We start from the raw sequence: 19212 nt of genomic DNA, 5'->3' as shown, positions 1-19212 counted from the left end.
CCTGGAACAAATCACCACTCTGTGCTCATATCTCCTTGTTCCCTCCCCTTCAGATCTATAGTTTCCAGATGGGTGTAACCAACAGGTAATGTAATACAAGAGTTGTCAAACTTGTTTCACCTGTCAGAAAGTGAAACTCAGACAGTCGTTGTCACTGAGAGCTGAAATGGAGCAGAAAGGAGATCAGCTGGACCGAGAAACCTTCTCTTGTTCGATCTGTCTGGATCTACTGAAGGATCCGGTGGCTATTCCCTGTGGACACAGCTACTGCATGAGCTGTATAAAAACACACTGGGATGAAGAGTATCAGAGGAAGATCTACAGCTGCCCTCAGTGCAGACAGACCTTCGCACCGAGGCCTGTCCTGATGAAAAACACCATGTTAGCAGCTTTAGTGGAGCAGCTGAAGAAGACTGGACTCCAAGCTGCTCCTGCTGATCACTGCTATGCTGGACCTGAAGATGTGGCCTGTGATGTCTGCACTGGGAGGAAGCTGAAAGCCCTCAAGTCCTGTCTGACTTGTCTGATCTCTTACTGTGAGAATCACCTTCAGCCTCACTACAATGTGGGTCAATTTAAAAAACACAAGCTGGTCGACCCCTCAGAGAAGCTTCAGGAGAACATCTGCTCTCGTCATGACGAGGTGATGAAGATATTCTGCCGCACTGATCAGCAGAGTATCTGTTATCTCTGCTCTGTGGATGAACATAAAGGCCATGACACAGTCTCAGCTGCAGCAGAAAGGACTGAGAGGCAGAGAGAGCTCGAGGTGAGTCGACAACAAATCCAGCAGAGAATCCAGGACAGAGAGAAAGATGTGAAGCTGCTTCAACAGGAGGTGGAGGCCGTCAGTCGCTCTGCTGATAAAGCAGTGGAGGACAGTGAGAAGATCATCACTGAGCTGATCCGTCTCATCCAGAAAAGAAGCTCTGATGTGAAGCAGCAGATCAGATCCCAGCAGGAAACTGAAGTGAGTCGAGTCAAAGAGCTTCAGGAGAAGCTGGAGCAGGAGATCACTGAGCTGAAGAGGAAAGACGCTGAACTGAAGAAGCTCTCACACACAGAGGATCACACCCAGTTTCTACTCAACTACCCCTCACTGTCACAACTCAGTGCATCTACAGACTCATCAAGCATCAATATCCGTCCTCTGAGATACTTTGAGGATGTGACAGCAGCTGTGTCAGAGCTCAGAGATCAACTACAGGACATCCTGAGGGAGAAATGGACAAACATCTCACTGACAGTGACTGAAGTGGACGTTTTACTGTCAGAACCAGAACCCAAGACCAGAGCTGGATTCTTAAAATATTCACGTGAAATCACACTGGATCCAAACACAGCTTACACATGGCTGTTATTATCTGAGGGGAACAGAAAGGCAGAACTAACAAGACAACAACAGTCTTATTCTAGTCACCCAGACAGATTCACGGATTATGATCAGGTCCTGAGTAGAGAGAGTCTGACTGGACGTTGTTACTGGGAGGTGGAGTGGAGAGGGGAAGGAGTTGAGGTAGCAGTCGCATACAAGAATATCAGCAGAGCAGGAGACTTGAGGGAATGTAGATTTGGATGTAATAACAAATCTTGGTCTTTAGATTTTGAAACTGATAGTTATACATTTTGGTTCAACAACATCTCAACTTCTGTCTCAGGTCCTGTTTCCTCCAGAGTAGGAGTTTACCTGGATCACAGTGCAGGTATTCTGTCCCTCTACAGCGTCTCTGAAACCATGACTCTCCTCCACAGAGTCCAGACCACATTCACTCAGCCTCTCTATGCTGGACTTGGGCTTTATGATGTTGGATCCACAGCTGAGTTGTGTAAACTCAAATAGACAGAAGTCATTTCAGACTTCATGTGTCAGATTCTGTTGTAATTCTTCATGTTTTTGTCTCCATTGTGTCTGAGAGCTCGTTGCTGTGGTGTTTCTGAACTGCACAGAGATCAGCTGTCAATCAAACTGGGATTGTCAACACTTTTTTCTTTTCATTTGTTGTTCTGTTGATGTTTTCAGTTTCTTTAAATGTCACTTTTTCCTGTGTGTTTTTATCCATGGAGGCTATCACTGCTCATGATGATATTTTTAACCTTTACTGACGTTTCTTCAGATGAAAATATAAACTTTTCTTTGTTCTAAATGTTAGTTTCATGTTTGTATTGATGTATTTGTTTGCTGTTGTTTCTCCACTTCAGCGTCTTAAACAGAGAAAACAGCAGAACTTCCTTCATCATAGATGTTTTGTTCTCACCATCTTGTAAATTCATAAAGAAATGTATAATCAATAAGTGTAATTATCATGATAATAATCATTTATTATGTTCTTGTACATTCTGGGTTAAACTAACTGATTGTGTGGATGAAGTGAATCTGAACATGAAATCATTGAACAAGAGTCATTTAACAGACTTTACTGATCGGATGTGTGAACAATCTGAAGCTTTACATAATCAATAAAGATGTTTTTTTCAACAGTGAGCAAAGTTTTTTCTTCTGTCTTCATCTCAGGATCTCATTCAAAGCTTCCGGAGAAAATGTGAAACTAAAATGAGAGTTTATTTGAGGCAGTTTTCCTCCTGAAACACCACAAAGTACAAATAACAAACTGATCAAATGTTTTATGTGTAAAATATTGATCTGATAGGTAACTAAAGCTGTCAAATAAATGTAGTGGAGTGGAAGTATAAAGTAGCATCACATGGAAATACTCAAGTAAAATACAAGTACCTCTACTTTGTACTTAAGTGCAGTACTTGAGTAAATGTACTTAGTTACTTTCCAGCACTGCCTGTTTCACATATCATATCCACCTCTTTCAGACCATTTCTCTTTTCATGAAAGAGTTTCCCAGATGTGGGACATGTGCTCCTACAGGTAAACACAACAAGGACATAAAACAATCCTTCTTCTTTTTAAATATTAGTTGCAGGTTGAACAGAACACCATGGTCTCTGTCTTGATAAGAAAATGGCTGCAAATTGCTTCTTTTACCTTTTTTCTTCTCTTCTTCTTCTTTCGTCTACTGTATGTTTCTCTTCTGTTAGTTTTTGTTTTGTTTTTGCAGACTCTTCATCTGTTGGTGTTTCTGTCTCAATGACTTTACCATCTGTCTTTTCAACAGTAACTGACTTTTCCAGTTTGGCTCTACATATTTTTAACATTTTGAGAGCTTGCATAAAAGGTACATTAACTTAAAATGGGATAAAAGACACACACATGCACACACATATTCTTCATACCTCTCTCTTATGTTGTCCTTGTAGAAACAGTTAAAGCTACATGAAAACCATACAGGACCAATTTTATTTAGTATATATAGTAATGATCTTCCTCAAGTATGCCCAGATGTTAACATCCAAATGTATGCTGATAATACTGTGATTTTTACCCATGCAAGATCTGAAGAACATGCTGCAGCCAAACTGACAGCTGCAATGAGCAAGGTGTTGGAGTGGCTAGCTGATTCCTGCTTGACTGTTAATGTTAGCAAAACAGTTTGCATGTATTTCACAGCGAAGATCAATAATTCAGTCAATCTCAATATTTTAATGAATAGTGAAGTCATTAAACCTGTGACAAATGTTAAAAATTTAGGCATTATAATTAATACAAACCTATCCTTCAAAAAACAACTATGAAACACACTATGATTTTTCTTCATTTGTCTTACTGCATAACAACCTGGTCACGGGCAAAAAATGTAATTTTTCTCAATTTCGATAACTTCTTCTTTTACTCTGATGTTTTCCTGATGTTTAAAATTATTCATAATCTTGCATCTCCTCCTCTTAGAGAATGCCTGGCCTATCCTGGCAGTGGCAGTGCTGGTAGGACTAGAGCATCTACTGGGGGTGACTGGGTACCACAGTTCGAAAAAGACAACCTTTGGTCAATCAGATTCCTCTGTTAAAGTAGTGGGGAAGTGGAATTCCATACCCACAAATATTGGATATATATAGAGAGAGACTCAGGAAGCTCTGCAGTGTTTAAAACCAGCCTCAAGGACTGGCTAAAGTCAGCACAAAAGTGTCACCACCAATGATTGCCTTTTATTTATTATATTTGTCACCATGATTATATTTATTATCTCACATTGATGGCTTCTTATGTATTGTGTTGTTTTATGTAGTGTAATTGTTGTTCTGTGGTTGTTTTTTGTCTCCCTACCCAGGGACAACAGATGTAAATTAGCTACTAGCTAACTCTGGTGCAATTACTTTTAATAGTGCACTGTCTCTGTAAAAATGAAGAAAAAGAAAAAATAAAATGAAATGAAATATATTATATTATAATTATATTGTATTTTAAGCCTGTTATTGTTTCTTATACCAGCAGAGAAGATATCCTAAAAAATGCATATATTCAGTATCAGATACTTTGGTGGAAATGTAAACACCAGTGACTCCGGTGTAAGACCAGTAAAACAAAAACATGGGCTGTTTGTTCAGGAAATGACACCCGAGGACATGTTATCACTGCAATCAGTCTGGAAAAAGGTTAACTGACAAAAAATGACTCAGAAAATCTTGTTCAGTGTCCTGTTTGTATTGTAGTATTATAGTGTTAGTCGTAGCTCTTTCCAGAATACCTCATAATGATGCATGGAAGTTTATTAGTGACAGAACTACTGAGCTTTGAGTACAAAACAAATCCAAACTTAATTCAATCTGTAAATCAAGATATTTTAGAGCAACAATGGACAGATTTCTTTATGCAGAAATAGTTTTGACAGCAAGTAATTACAAATCTGTACATGTGAGACTTTGTGCTACAAGATTTGATTGAATATTAAATTCAAGATTCATTATAATCTTTACTGGGAACACTTGCTTTGCTTGTCATATGATATTGACATATCATGCACATGCACATAGACTGGACAAGCCCTCTAACATGATGACATAAGTTACTGACGTAGCATTTTCAGGAGGTAAATATTAAGATGCAGCAACTATAGATATAAGCCCAATCGCAATGTCCACACTCACAGACTGATGGACTTTAAAGCATGTTCCCGTTAAATCCACTATGGTTCAGGGCTGTCCCACTGTCTAATAGTTAAGTGCATGAAGGCTCTCCAACAGACTTTTTGAGCCCTTTATGCAAACTTTCTGAATGTTTCTGAAACTTTAAAAAATCTTATTAGATGGGGGTCTGTGGTCGAATTTGTGTCAGTTTTGATGTGAAAAAGTTTGAGAACCACTGATGTACACTATATACAGCCTGTTCACTTATACTGTAGTGAGTGGAATGTATTGCACATTTGTGTTTTAAACTAAAACAGATATATATATATATATATTATAGGTGCAGTGGGTATTATAGTGTCCAGGGTTATTGCACAGTGAGTTAACTGTTCATATGTGTGACAGTGAGAGGATGAAACTGTTCCTGTGTCTGGTGGTTTTGGTGTACAGTGTTCTGTAGTGCCTACCAGAGGGGAAAAGTTTGAACAGCCTATGTCCAGGGTGTGAGGGGTCTGCAGTGATTATGATTATGAGAAGGAACAATCTGTACTATTATTCTTCTAGGACTAGTTGTGTTGAATATAAAGGCTTTTGGATAGTCTAAAAGTTTGAAATTCCAAAATTTTGGTCCTGGCCAAAATTATGCTGAAATTAATATTGCACGATTATGAATAATTGCTAACAACACCCTGCCTCACACGGGGCACCATTTTGCAGGGCCTTGGCTACAAGTTTTGTTATAAGCAATAATTAATGTTTATCAAAGATAATTATTGATTATTAAAATACATAGGAGAATTATCAGTAACAATTAATAATAACAGGGCACCACCCTGGAGTCAAGGAAAAAGATAGCCAATTCAGTGTCAAAGTTTACCAAAGGGCGGCGGCGGCGATGTCAAGATGGCCAAAGTCACCTGGTGACTGAGCCCACAGCATGCAGACAATATGGCTGAGAGAGAACTACAGAGACAAAAGGCCAGACCATGTGGTGTCTTGAACCACAGTCATTTGAAGGGAGAAGTTGGAACAGCTTATGTCCAGGGTAGGAGGGGTCTGCAGTGATTATGATTATGAGAAGGAACAATCTGTACTATTATTCTTCTAGGTGTCAGATCATTTAGAAACATAAACTATGTGTTTACATTCTGTTAAAGATGTTTAGAAAATGCAGAATCAGGTTCTGTCAGCTATCCTCAGAGTGGCTGATGAGGTGGAAGAAATACTCAGATCCTTTATACCTCAGTAAAAGTGCCAATACACTTTGCCAATGCAAACTCTGATCCTTCAATACAAGTAGAAATATTTCTGTCAGTAAAACAGACAATCTTCATCAACTAGACTGTTATGGTTAAGTACACTCTCAAATCTGATTTGATCTATATGTCATATATCACTCCAACAAAATCATGCTGGACTAAATAAATTGTGGACATTTGTAAAGACTTGAGCAGTGAAAGAACAGAGCTGCAGTAATTCACACATAGAATGACTGATTTCATTAAGGAAGAAGGATATGGAGATTATCACATGTTGGCAAACGTTCGAAAATTATAATATTAAAAAACCCAAATTATTCCAGATTTACCAAAACCAGATTTATATTGATTTGTTTAAATATATCTAACATTAAAAATGAACCTTTTGCTCAAATTTACATCCTGAATTTGACCTGATTTTTTCACAAATACTGAAAGAATGTTATCATATAAGTTAATTTCATTACCTTTTTTTTTTTATCATGTTACTATATACATTTGAGTATATACATTTATGTTCAGCTTTATTGCTATTGTTTTGTTGTGTAGATTGATGGACAGCCAAGTCCATTTGCTTTGCTTTATTCTGAGGAGTATTTAAAGTTTCCTGCCTGTTTAGTTGTGTTCACCATGCTAGACTGTTATGTGTTTGTTCCGCTCGTGACTGGTTTGTGCCACCATGAGTGAGAAAGTAAGTTGCTTTGTTGATCAGAAACCAGTAAATGTGTGAATGTTACAGACTGCCGTCCGTACGCGTGCTGTCTGTGGACAAAGGGACCGCTTCTCTCACTCTCACGATTGCTTTCTCTCCCTCTTCCCTCTCTTGCAAATTACACGCACACACATCCGTGCGTACACATTTACACGCACCTACACCTTTTTACACATCTGATTGTTAGATAACGCCGGATAAAGCGCCGCTCTATTCGCTGTTATCCGCCATCAGACATGTGTGTTACATGGAATTTGGTGAGTACAAGACACCGACCACCAGGCGGCGCCATCTTGCTATTGTCTAACCAAGACATTCGGTTCTCGCTTGACGTGACTTCCTCTCATAGTCACGTCCGCATCCCAGAACAACGACGCCATCACGTCAGCCCATGTCGCCATCTTGTCTCACACACACACACACACACACACACACATGCATTCACCTGAAATGTGTTTAACCCGGTACATAGCTGTTTGTGTTTTGCCTAGGTAGAATTAGATTTTAGGACAGTTGTTTATTGAATTAAGCATTTGTTAACTTTGTTAACTGTTAATCTTGCTAAGTTTAATAAATTCAGCTATATCCTTAAAGAGAAGTTTATATATTGTGAAAAGTGGCTGATTTAGGGAGTCAGAGCTCAAATTCAAGCCTCCTTTGTTCACCTGTGAATATTGATATCTTTCAAATATTAACATTCTAGGTGAACTCCTTTTATGAAACTACCTTGTTTGGTTATTGGTCCTGGTTTCTGGGTGGTACCCTGTAATTGTTAATTCATATTAATATTTCTATTAATTTATATAATTAATTATCTAATAATTACAGTTGCTAATAACCAACTGTGCTCCTCACAGATCTGACAGTTTTGCCTTCTCATGTGAGATTCTTTAACAGTTGGTGCCTGAATTATTGATTAATGTTAACAATATCTTCATTTCAATTTCATGCAATAATTCATAACTATCATAGATAGTTATGAATTATTGCTAATAACCAAACGCACTCCTCCAGTCCCAACACTCCTTTATGTCAGTTCTGTTCTTTCCGTAATTACCAGATTTAAATTGTCTATTTGTTTCTTATTCTGTGACAGACAGATGCTGCTATAGTTATCAGGTGTTTTCCCTCCAACTATCAATATGTAGAAATTATCAAGTAACTGTTTAAACAGTTAATTATGTATACATGAATTTTAAGTTTTTAAACTGTTACTTAATAATTTCTACATATTGATAGCTGACTTCTTCATATTTGACAGTGGTGGTGTTGTGCATCATTGTCTTCTCCTCAAAATAAGGCCGGAGTGAGTGAGGACGTCCCTTTTGGTGAATTGAATTCCTCCGTCCTCACTGGGAGGAGCTGAGACATGAGTGAAAGCCAAATGAAAAGCAGCCAGTATCCCTTTAAAATTGCTCCTCTGCCTGGAATGAATCAGCACTTGATAAGCCCTCCCTCTTCTTCCTACTCTCAAACACAACAAGCTCCACTCTGTGCTCATATTTCTTTGTTCCCTCCCCTTCAGATCTACAGTTTGCAGATGGGTGTAACCAACATGTAATGTAGTACAAGAGCTGTCAGTCCTCATCCACTGCAGAAACACATGTTGTTCAGATCAGAGTTCAAAATTGTTTCACCTCTCTGGAAGTGAAACTCAGACAGTCGTTGCCACTGAGAGCTGAAATGGAGCAGAAAGGAGATCAGCTGGACCTAGAAACCTTCTCTTGTTCGATCTGTCTGGATCTACTGAAGGATCCGGTGGCTATTCCCTGTGGACACAGTTACTGCATGAGCTGTATTAAAACACACTGGAATGAAGAGGATCAGAGGAAGATCTACAGCTGCCCTCAGTGCAGACAGACCTTCACACCGAGGCCTGTCCTGGGGAAAAACACCATGTTAGCAGCTTTAGTGGAGCAGCTGAAGAAGACTGGACTCCAAGCTGCTCCTGCTGATCACTGCTATGCTGGACCTGAAGATGTGGCCTGTGATGTCTGCACTGGGAGGAAGATGAAAGCCCTCAAGTCCTGTCTGCAGTGTCTGATCTCTTACTGTGAGAATCATCTTCAGCCTCACTACCATGTCGATCAATTTAAAAAACACAAGCTGGTCGACCCCTCAGAGAAGCTCCAGGAGAACATCTGCTCTCATCATGATGAGGTGATGAAGATATTCTGCCGTACTGATCAGCAGAGTATCTGTTATCTCTGCTCTTTGGATGAACATAAAGGCCACGACACAGTCTCAGCTGCAGCAGAAAGGACTGAGAGGCAGAGAGGGCTCGAGGTGAGTCGACAACAAATCCAGCAGAGAATCCAGGACAGAGAGAAAGATGTGAAGCTGCTTCAACAGGAGGTGGAGGCCGTCAGTCGCTCTGCTGATAAAGCAGTGGAGGACAGTGAGAAGATCTTCACTGAGCTGATCCGTCTCATCCAGAAAAGAAGCTCTGATGTGAAGCAGCAGATCAGATCCCAGCAGGAAACTGAAGTGAGTCGAGTCAAAGAGCTTCAGGAGAAGCTGAAGCAGGAGATCACTGAGCTGAAGAGGAAAGACGCTGAACTGAAGCAGCTCTCACACACAGAGGATCACAACCAGCTTCTACTCAACTACCCCTCACTGTCACAACTCAGTGCATCTACAGACTCATCCAGCATCAATATCCGTCCTCTGAGATACTTTGAGGATGTGACAGCAGCTGTGTCAGAGCTCAGAGATCAACTACAGGACATCCTGAGGGAGAAATGGACAAACATCTCACTGACAGTGACTGAAGTGAACATTTTACTGCCAAAACCAGGACCCAAGACCAGAGCTGAGTTCTTAAAATATTCACGTGGAATCACTCTGGATCCAAACACAGCTTACACATATCTATTATTATCTGAGGGGAACAGAAAAGCAGAACTAATGAGTGAAGAACAGTCTTATTCTAGTCACCCAGAGAGATTTACTTATTATACTCAGGTCCTGAGTAGAGAGAGTCTGACTGGACGTTGTTACTGGGAGGTGGAGTGGAGAGGGGAATGGGGAGGAGTTGAGGTAGCAGTCGTATACAAGAATATCAGCAGAGCAGGAAGCTCGAAGGAATGTAGATTTGGACATAATGACAAATCTTGGATGTTATATTGTGACACTAACAGTTATACATTTTGGTTCAACAACATCTCAACTTCCGTCTCAGGTCCTGTTTCCTCCAGAGTAGGAGTGTACCTGGATCACAGTGCAGGTATTCTGTCCTTCTACAGCGTCACAAAAACCATGACTCTCCTCCACAGAGTCCAGACCACATTCACTCAGCCTCTCTATGCTGGACTTTATCTTTGTTTTGTTGGAGACACAGCTGAGTTGTGTAAACTCAAATAGACAGAAGTCATTTCAGACTTCATGTGTCAGATTCTGTTCTAATTCTTCATGTTTTTGTCTCCATTGTTTCTGAGAGCTTGTTGCTGTGGTGTTTCTGAACTGCACAGAGATCAGCTGTCAATCAAACTGGGATTGTCAACACTTTTTTTCCTTTCATTTGTTGTTCTGTTGATGTTTTCAGTTTCTTTAAATGTCACTTTTTCCTGTGTGTTTTTATCCATGGAGGCTATCACTGCTCATGATGATGTTTTTAACCTTCACTGATGTTTCCTCACATGAAAATATAAACTTCTCTTTGTTCTAAATGTTAGTTTCATGTTTGTATTGATGTATTTGTTTGCTGTTGTTTCTCTACTTCAGCGTAAACAGAGAAAACAGCAGAACTTCCTTCATCATAGATATTTTGTTCTCACCACTAAATTCATAAAACTGTAATCATCATGATAATAATCATTTATTATGTTCTTGTACATAGCTGACATTCTGGGTTAAACTAACTGATTGTGTGGATGAAGTGAATCTGAACATGAAATCATTGAACAAGAGTCATTTAACAGACTTCACTGATTGGATGTGTGAACAATCTGAAGCTTTACATAATCAATAAAGATGTTTTTTTCAACAGTGAGCAAAGTTTTTTCTTCTGTCTTCATCTCAGAATCTCATTCAAAACTTCTGGAGAAAATGTGAAACTAAAATGAGAGTTTATTTGAGGCAGTTTTCCTCCTGAAACACCACAAAGTACAGAGTTCATGTTCAGAGCAGACAAATGTTTGTCAGTCAGTCTCTGTATTTTCAGCTTTCTTCACTAAAGCATTTTAATCTAATTTAATTTTAACAGACTATACTGTTGAATAGTCTAATCTATAACAATACATATATAACAAACTGATCAAATGTTTTTATGTGTAAAATATTGATCTTATAGGTGACTAAAGCTGTCAAATAAATGTAGTGGAGTGGAAGCATAAAGTAGCATCACATTGAAATACTCAAGCAAAATACAAGTACCTCAAAATTGTACCTAAGCACAGTAAATGTACTTAATTACTTTCCACCACTGCCTGTTTCACATGTCATATCCATCTCTTTCAGAACATTTCTCCTTTCCTGAAACAAGATGCGGAACATGTGCTCCTAAAGGTAAACACAACAAGGACCTTGAGCATTTCATTCTGTAATTTGCATATCTCTCTCTTATGTTGTCCTTGTAGAAACAGTTAAAGTACATTAAAACAATATATTTTTAAGCCTATTATCGTTTATTATACCAGTGGAGAAAATATCCCAGAAAAATGCATATATTCAGCATCAGATACGTTGGTTTAAATGTAAAAGCCATGCATATCTGTGTAAGATGGTTGACAACATGTAAAATCCCTGCTGTGATACTTCAATATGACTCAGTGGACAAATACAGGCGCTGTTTGCTCAGGAAATAACACTGGAGGACACATTATCACTGCAACCAGTCTGGAAAAAGGTTAACCAACAAAAAATGACTCAAAAAATCCTGTTCAGTGTCGTGTTTGTAATGTAGTATTATAGTTTATGGTAGTATATTGTAGTGTATTCCTCTTTAACCCGAAGTGTTCTTTAAAGAAAGCTGATAACAGAACAGCAGCTCTGAATTTTGGAACAAAGAATCTGGAACAAAATCAGTTGGATCATAAAGTCTGATGTGTTCCTTTATTCCAACAAAGAAATAAAAAAGTTCTGAGATGGCATTAATGCAGTCTGTTGTATCTCTGTGATATGTGCAAAATGCAACAAATAAATTGTTTGTGGATAACATGAAGATAAACTTTGAACCATACTGTCCCTACAGCTGGCCACTGGCTACAGCCTGACTATTGGAGGATGAGAAAATCACAGTTTAAATCCATTCACTATAAGCCTGTTTTACCTATGTTTTGTGATTATTATTTTTTATGGCACACAATGTGTTTTTCTAATAAATACTGTAATGATAATAGTCCAAAACTGTGTGAAAATGCATAGTTTTTAGTCAAATAACATAAAATTTTCTTGACGGAGGACACCAACCCCCCCCCTACCAAAACCCTTGTGGCCCTTTGACCTGGTTATTTTATTTGACTACTGCAGGTCTGATTATTTAAACAACTGAATAACATCATAAAACAACAACAATCATATCAGCAAGAACAAGAACAAATGGGGTTAGTACTCTATTGAGTACCTCAGCTATGGATAAACATCCCTCTGCTTCTTTCCAGTAGCCTCAGACTTTTTCCTTAGTATGCTGCTCTTGTTCTCTGTTGGAAAAATTGATAATAATGCTTCTTGTTTGTCTCCTCAGTGTCTATTTCAGAGAGATGGGAAGTCAGGTAGATGTTAGCTCTGTCTCTCAGTGGAGGTTGAGAGGCTGACTTTATTCCCAAGAACTAAGGGTCAATTAGGAATTGTTCCCATCTTCTGAATGTAGAGGGAGCTGATCTTTCATTAATGAAAGTGGGTACAACAGATTTTAACATGCACTAACTGAGATGAAGGGCAGTAACAGTCAGAGGATTGTTTCTTGAAGTTGATTCAGACTGGAATGCATGGCATTAACAGCTAGAGGATAACTTCTAAGTTTCACAGGGTTGGTAGCATGCTGTGCTCTATCTCACAGGCTCTATTTCTTACTATGGCTGGAATGCATGGCAGTAACAGCCAGGTACAAGCTCTCTATGTGTCACAGGGCTGGTGGCACACTGTGTTTTAATTAAAAAGGGGAGCACTTCAATCAACAGCCAATTCTTAGAGTTTCACTTGATTGCATTGAATATGTGGTATTTGAATGCTGAACCAAAATTATTATAATTCGCACAGTATAGGTACAACTTGAGTGGCTAGCAGCATCAGCAAGGTCTTAGTGTCCTCTATGAGGAACACTGTAAACACCTACAATGTTAGTTATCAATAACTCAAGATTTGGGTTACCAATTGCTTTAGCTAAAATTGCTTTGAAAAATCAAATCTCACCACACTGCACTTGTTTGTAAGTACAGCTATATATCTATTCCTGTGGCAGACTAGTTGTTTTGAATATAAAGGCTTTTGGATAGTCTAAAAGTTTGAAACTCCAAAATTTTGGTGCAGGCCAAAATTATGCTGAATTTAATATTGCACAATTATGAATAATTGCCAACAATACTCCGCCTCACACAGGGCACCATTTTGTTGGGCATTGTCTACAAGTTTGGCTATCAGCAATAATTAATGATTATCAATTATTATTATTAATTACTAAAATCAGTAGAAGAATTATTAATAAGAATTAGTAATAATAATAAAATGTCATATCCACCTCTTTCAGATCATTTCTCCTTTCCCAAAATAGTTTCCAAGATGTGGGACATGTGCTCCTACAGGTAATCACAACGCGGACATAAAACAATCATTTTTTAAAAAAAAATATTTGTTGGAGTTTGAACAGAACATGATGGTCTGTCTTGATGAAATTTAACTGTCAATTATGAATAATTTCACTAGTGTTTTCAGTAATATACCGTTTTGTGATTACCTCTGTTTGAACATTTGTGTGCACGGAGATAGCACTCTCAAAGAAAACATAGGAATGATCAGAGAGAGCAACATCAGTCAGCACAACCTGAGAAATGTTCAGTCCCTTAGAGATGATGAAGTCCAGAGTGTGCCCCTTGTTGTGTGTGGGCTCCGTTACATGCTGAGTCAGTCCATAATTATCAAGAACATAACACAGTTCCTTAGTGCCTCTGTCCTGCGGGTTATCAATATGGATGTTAAAATCATCAACAATAACTACATATTCAATGTCAATACAGATAATAGACAGCAGTTCAGCAAAGTCATCAAAAAAGGTAACGCAGTATTTACGTGGCCTGTAGATATTTAGAAATATAGCTTGAGAGGAGGAATTCCACTGAAGAGCCACATATCCAAAAGAATCAAAATTTCCATAAGACATCTGCTTGAATTGGAGGGAATCATTGAACAAAATGGCAACTCCAACTCCTTTTTTATGCACTCTAACTTCACTCATACAACTGAAGTAGGGAGGGATTGACTCAATAAGAACAGCTGCACTGTTATCTTGGTCTGACAAAGTTTCAGTTAAAAACAGGAGGGGGAAAGGGTGACTGGAGAGGAGAGTGACCTGGATGGGGTTTGGGGAGGTGAAAGGGGTGAATCCTCAAAGGTGGAAGTTGGTGAGGGGGGTGGAGACTCCTCCTCTTGGCTCTGATGACTGTTATGTTCAAAACTCTCTTCATGCAGAGGCTGAAGCAGTTCTCTTTCAAGTTTTTTGCCACACTTTGTTATGTTTTCTTCTTATTTTGATTCCTCTCTTGCTTCTTGTCCTTGGCAGAGGGAACAGATGGATAACGCAGGAAGTAAAATAAGTTAGAGATAAACAATTTTACTCCAGATACTTCACTTCAAAAGTAACCAATATGAAAATGTAAAAATACTCCATTACAGGTAAAAGTCCTGCATGAAAAATCCTACTTAAGTAAAAGTACATAAGTATTATCAGCAAAGTCTACTTAAAGTATTGAAGTAATAGTACTGTGAGTACATTGAGTGTTTTATTAATTTTACATGTAAGCAAACGTCTCCAGACATGAAAACTGAACACATTCAGGAGTTTGGAGTTGTATTAACTGGTCTTTAGCAGCCAGGCTCCCCCTGCTGTCCATAAGAAGTGATGCAACATGAACTCTGATCCTTCAATACAAGTAGAAATATGTCTGTCAGTAAAACAGACAACTTGCATGAACTAGACTGTTATGGTTTAGTAAAATCTATGATCTGATTTGATCTATAAGTCATATATCACTCCAACAAAATCATGCTGGACTAAATCAATTGTAGACATTTGTAAAGACATGAGCAGTGAAAGGACAGAGCTGCAGTAATTCACATATAGAATATATTATTTCATTAAGGAGAAGGATGTGGAGATAATCACATGTTGTTGACAACAGTTAGAAAATTATAATGTAAAAAAAACAATTATTCCAGATTCACCAAAACCAACCAAACCACAGATCCAAATAATCTGGTGCATTCATGTTCTGTGGGACTCAGAGCTGCAACAAATAACTATTGATTTGTTTAAACGCATCTTAAATTAAAAATGAACCTTTTACACAAATTTACATTCTGAATTCAACCTGCTTTTTTTCCACAGATACTTAAATAATGTTATCAAATGAAGTAATTTCATGATATTTTTTATGTTACTGGATTTTCATAATTTCTACAACAGTGATTAATTTCTCTCTCAGCTATTTTATTTCTCCTTTTTGTTGCTTTTGTTCTTTCAGTAATTAACAGATTTAAATTGTGTATTTGTGTCTTAATCTGTGACAGACAGACGCTGCTATGGATCTATAATCAAATGATAAAACATTGGAGCAATTCCAGATAGCTGGAAGGTGTTTTCCTTCCAGCTATCAATATGTATAAAATTATTTGTACATGGATTTTAAGTGTTTTAAACCGTTAAATAATTTCTACATATGGATAGCTGACTTCTGTACATCATTGTCGTGGAGTGAGTGAGGATGTCCCTTTTGATGAATTAGATTCCTCTGTCTTTGCTGGGAGGAGCTGTTACGTGAGTGAGAGAAGCAAGGAGCCACGTTAGCCAAATGAAAAGCAGCCAGTATCCCTTTAAAATTGCTCCTCTTCCTGGAATGAATCAGCACTTGATAAGCCCTCCCTCCTCTTCCTCCTCTCAAACACAACAAGCTCCACGCTGTGCTCATATCTCCTTGTTCCCTCCCCTTCAGATCTACAGTTTGCAGATGGGTGTAACCAACATGTAATATAGTACAAGAGCTGTCAGTCCCCATCCACTGCAGAAACACATGTTGTTCAGATGAAAGCTCAAATTTGTGTCACTCTCTAAGGAAGTGAAACTCAGACAGTCATTGCCTCTGAGAGCTGAAATGGAGCAGAAAGGAGATCAGCTGGATCGAGAAACCTTCTCTTGTTCGATCTGTCTGGATCTACTGAAGGATCCGGTGACTATTCCCTGTGGACACAGCTACTGCATGAACTGTATTAAAGGATACTGGGATGAAGATGATCAGAGGAAGATCTACAGTTGCCCTCAGTGCAGACAGACCTTCACACCGAGGCCTGTCCTGATGAAAAGCACAATGTTAGCAGCTTTAGTGGAGCAGCTGAAGAAGACTGGACTCCAAGCTGCTCCTGCTGATCACTGCTATGCTGGACCTGAAGATGTGGCCTGTGATGTCTGCACTGGGAGGAAGCTGAAAGCCCTCAAGTCCTGTCTGACTTGTCTGATCTCTTACTGTGAGAATCATCTTCAGCCTCACTACAATGTCGGTCAATTTAAAAAACACAAGCTGGTCAACCCCTCGGAGAAGCTTCAGGAGAACATCTGCTCTCGTCATGATGAGGTGATGAAGATATTCTGCCGTACTGATCAGCAGAGTATCTGTTATCTCTGCTCTTTGGATGAACATAAAGGCCACGACACAGTCTCAGCTGCAGCAGAAAGGACTGAGAGGCAGAGAGAGCTCGAGGTGAGTCGACAACAAATCCAGCAGAGAATCCAGGACAGAGAGAAAGATGTGAAGCTGCTTCAACAGGAGGTGAAGGCCGTCAGTCGCTCTGCTGATAAAGCAGTGGAGGACAGTGAGAAGATCTTCACTGAGCTGATCCGTCTCATCCAGAAAAGAAGCTCTGATGTGAAGCAGCAGATCAGATCCCAGCAGGAAACTGAGGTGAGTCGAGTCAAAGAGCTTCAGGAGAAATTGGAGCAGGAGATCACTGAGCTGAAGAGGAAAGACGCTGAAATGAAGCAGCTCTCACACACAGAGGATCACAACCAGTTTTTACTCAACTACCCCTCACTGTCACAACTCAGTGAACCTGAGTCATCCAGCATCAATATCCGTCCTCTGAGATACTTTGAGGATGTGACAGCAGCTGTGTCAGAGCTCAGAGATCAACTACAGGACATCCTGAGGGAGAAATGGACAAACATCTCACTGACAGGGACTGAAGTGGACGTTTTACTGCCAGAACCAGAACCCAAGACCAGAGCTGAGTTCTTAAAATATTCACATGAAATCACTCTGGATCCAAACACAGCAAACAAACATCTGTTATTGTCTGAGGGGAACAGAAAGGCAGAACGAATGAGTGAAGAACAGTCTTATTCTAGTCACCCAGACAGATTTACTTATTATACTCAGGTCCTGAGTAGAGAGAGTCTGACTGAACGTTGTTACTGGGAGGTGGAGTGGAGAGGGGATGGAGTTGATGTAGCAGTCGCATACAAGAATATCAGCAGAGCAGGAGACTTGGATGAATGCAGATTTGGATACAATGACAAATCTTGGTCTTTAGATTGTGACACTGATAGTTATTCATTTTGGTTTGACAATATGTCAACTCCCGTCTCAGGTCCTGGTTCCTCCAGAGTAGGAGTGTACCTGGATCACACAGCAGGTATTCTGTCCTTCTACAGCATCTCTGAAACCATGACTCTCCTCCACAGAGTCCAGACCACATTCACTCAGCCTCTCTATGCTGGACTTTGTCTTTATTATGATGGAGACACAGCTGAGTTGTGTAAACTCAAATAGACAGAAGTCATTTCAGACTTCATGTGTCAGATTCTGTTGTAATTCTTCATGTTTTCGTCTCCATTGTTTCTGAGAGCTCGTTGCTGTGGTGTTTCTGAACTGCACAGAGATCAGCTGTCAATCAAACTGGGATTGTCAACACTTTTTTCCCCCTTCATTTGTTGTTCTGTTGATGTTTTCAGTTTCTTTAAATGTCACTTTTTCCTGTGTGTTTTTATCCATGGAGGCTATCACTGCTCATGATGATGTCTTTTACCTTCACTGACGTTTCTTCAGATGAAAATATAAACTTCTCTTTGTTCTAAATGTAAGTTGCCATTCTGTGTTAAACTAACTGATTGTGTGGATGAAGCAGTAGTGGGAGAAGTATTTAGATCCTTTACTAAAGTAAAAATACCAACACAGCAATGTAAGGATACTCTATTACAAGTAAAATTCCTGCATGAAAAATCCTACTTAAGCAAAGTACATAAGTATTAGCAGCAAAATGTACTCAAAGTATTAAATTAAAAGTACTCATCCTGCAATAACTGATATATTATTATATATGAGATCATTACATCATTAATACTGAAGCATCAGTGTGTAAGCAACATGTTACTGTTGTAGCTGCTACTACTTTATATACAGTTAGCTTGTTTAGTCCAGTGGTTCCCAACCTAGGGGTCGGGCCCCTCCAAAGGGTCACAAGATAAATCTGAGGTGTCGTGAGATGATTAATGGGAGAGGAAAGAAGAAAAAACACATTTCTGATACACAAATCTGTTTTCAGCTTTTGGACTTTTGGTGAAATATTGGATCATTTGAATGTTTATTGAAATGAAAGCATGTGAGAAGTTGAGCCGTTAACAACTCATAGACATGTGAAATGTGACCCCGACTACACACTGCTTTTTGTAAGACGTCAAAAGCCACAAAGGTTGGAAACCACTGGTTTCATCTTTAACAATGTGTTGTATTTTAAAAGCTTGTTATATTATCCATTGAGTCAAATCTTCATCTGAAAAGTAACTAAAGCTGTCAAATAAATGTAGTGGAGTAGAAAGTACAATATTTCCCTCTGAAATAAAGTGGAGTGGAAGTATAAAGTAGCATCATAGTTACCTTCCACTACTGGGATAAAGTGAATCTGTACATGAAATCATTGAACAAGAGTCATTTATCAGACTTTACTGATCGGATGTGTGAACAATCTGAAGCTTTACATAATCAATAAAGATGTTTTTTTCAACAGTGAGCAAAGTTTTTTCTTCTGTCTTCATCTCAGGATCTCATTCAAAGCTTCTGGAGAAACTGT

General features: G+C 39.0%; 2 protein-coding genes across 2 annotated transcripts; both read left to right on the top strand.

The window, feature by feature from the left end:
- The first annotated feature begins 137 nt into the window (after positions 1–137).
- On the top strand, positions 138–10305 carry LOC121882759. The gene is made up of 3 exons (XM_042391202.1): positions 138–437; positions 600–1835; positions 8540–10305. Exons 1-3 carry the CDS (start codon positions 167–169, stop codon positions 10303–10305), a joined length of 3273 nt encoding a protein of 1090 aa, XP_042247136.1. The 5' UTR covers positions 138–166.
- Positions 10306–16086: 5781 nt separating this feature from the next.
- Positions 16087–17964, top strand: LOC121881910 (tripartite motif-containing protein 16-like). The gene has a single exon (XM_042389733.1). The coding sequence runs from the start codon at positions 16245–16247 to the stop codon at positions 17913–17915; it is 1671 nt and encodes a 556-aa protein (XP_042245667.1). The 5' UTR covers positions 16087–16244; the 3' UTR covers positions 17916–17964.
- Positions 17965–19212: the final 1248 nt, after the last annotated feature.

The sequence above is a fragment of the Thunnus maccoyii genome, chromosome 17 (assembly GCF_910596095.1).
Source record: "Thunnus maccoyii chromosome 17, fThuMac1.1, whole genome shotgun sequence".
Classification (NCBI taxonomy): domain Eukaryota; kingdom Metazoa; phylum Chordata; class Actinopteri; order Scombriformes; family Scombridae; genus Thunnus; species Thunnus maccoyii.
Note: the sequence above shows the minus strand (reverse complement) of the source record. Positions and strands in the feature narration are given on the sequence as shown.

Bases quoted from the DNA above. Each gene is read 5' to 3' on its own strand.
- LOC121881910 (XM_042389733.1), top strand. From the start codon at position 16,245: ATGGAGCAGAAAGGAGATCAGCTGGATCGAGAAACCTTCTCTTGTTCG.
- LOC121882759 (XM_042391202.1), top strand. From the start codon at position 167: ATGGAGCAGAAAGGAGATCAGCTGGACCGAGAAACCTTCTCTTGTTCG. The intron at 438-599 runs ATCACTGCTATG...AGCTGGTCGACC, and splicing joins ACTCCAAGCTGCTCCTGCTG to CCTCAGAGAAGCTTCAGGAG. The intron at 1,836-8,539 runs AATAGACAGAAG...CATCCACTGCAG, and splicing joins AGCTGAGTTGTGTAAACTCA to AAACACATGTTGTTCAGATC.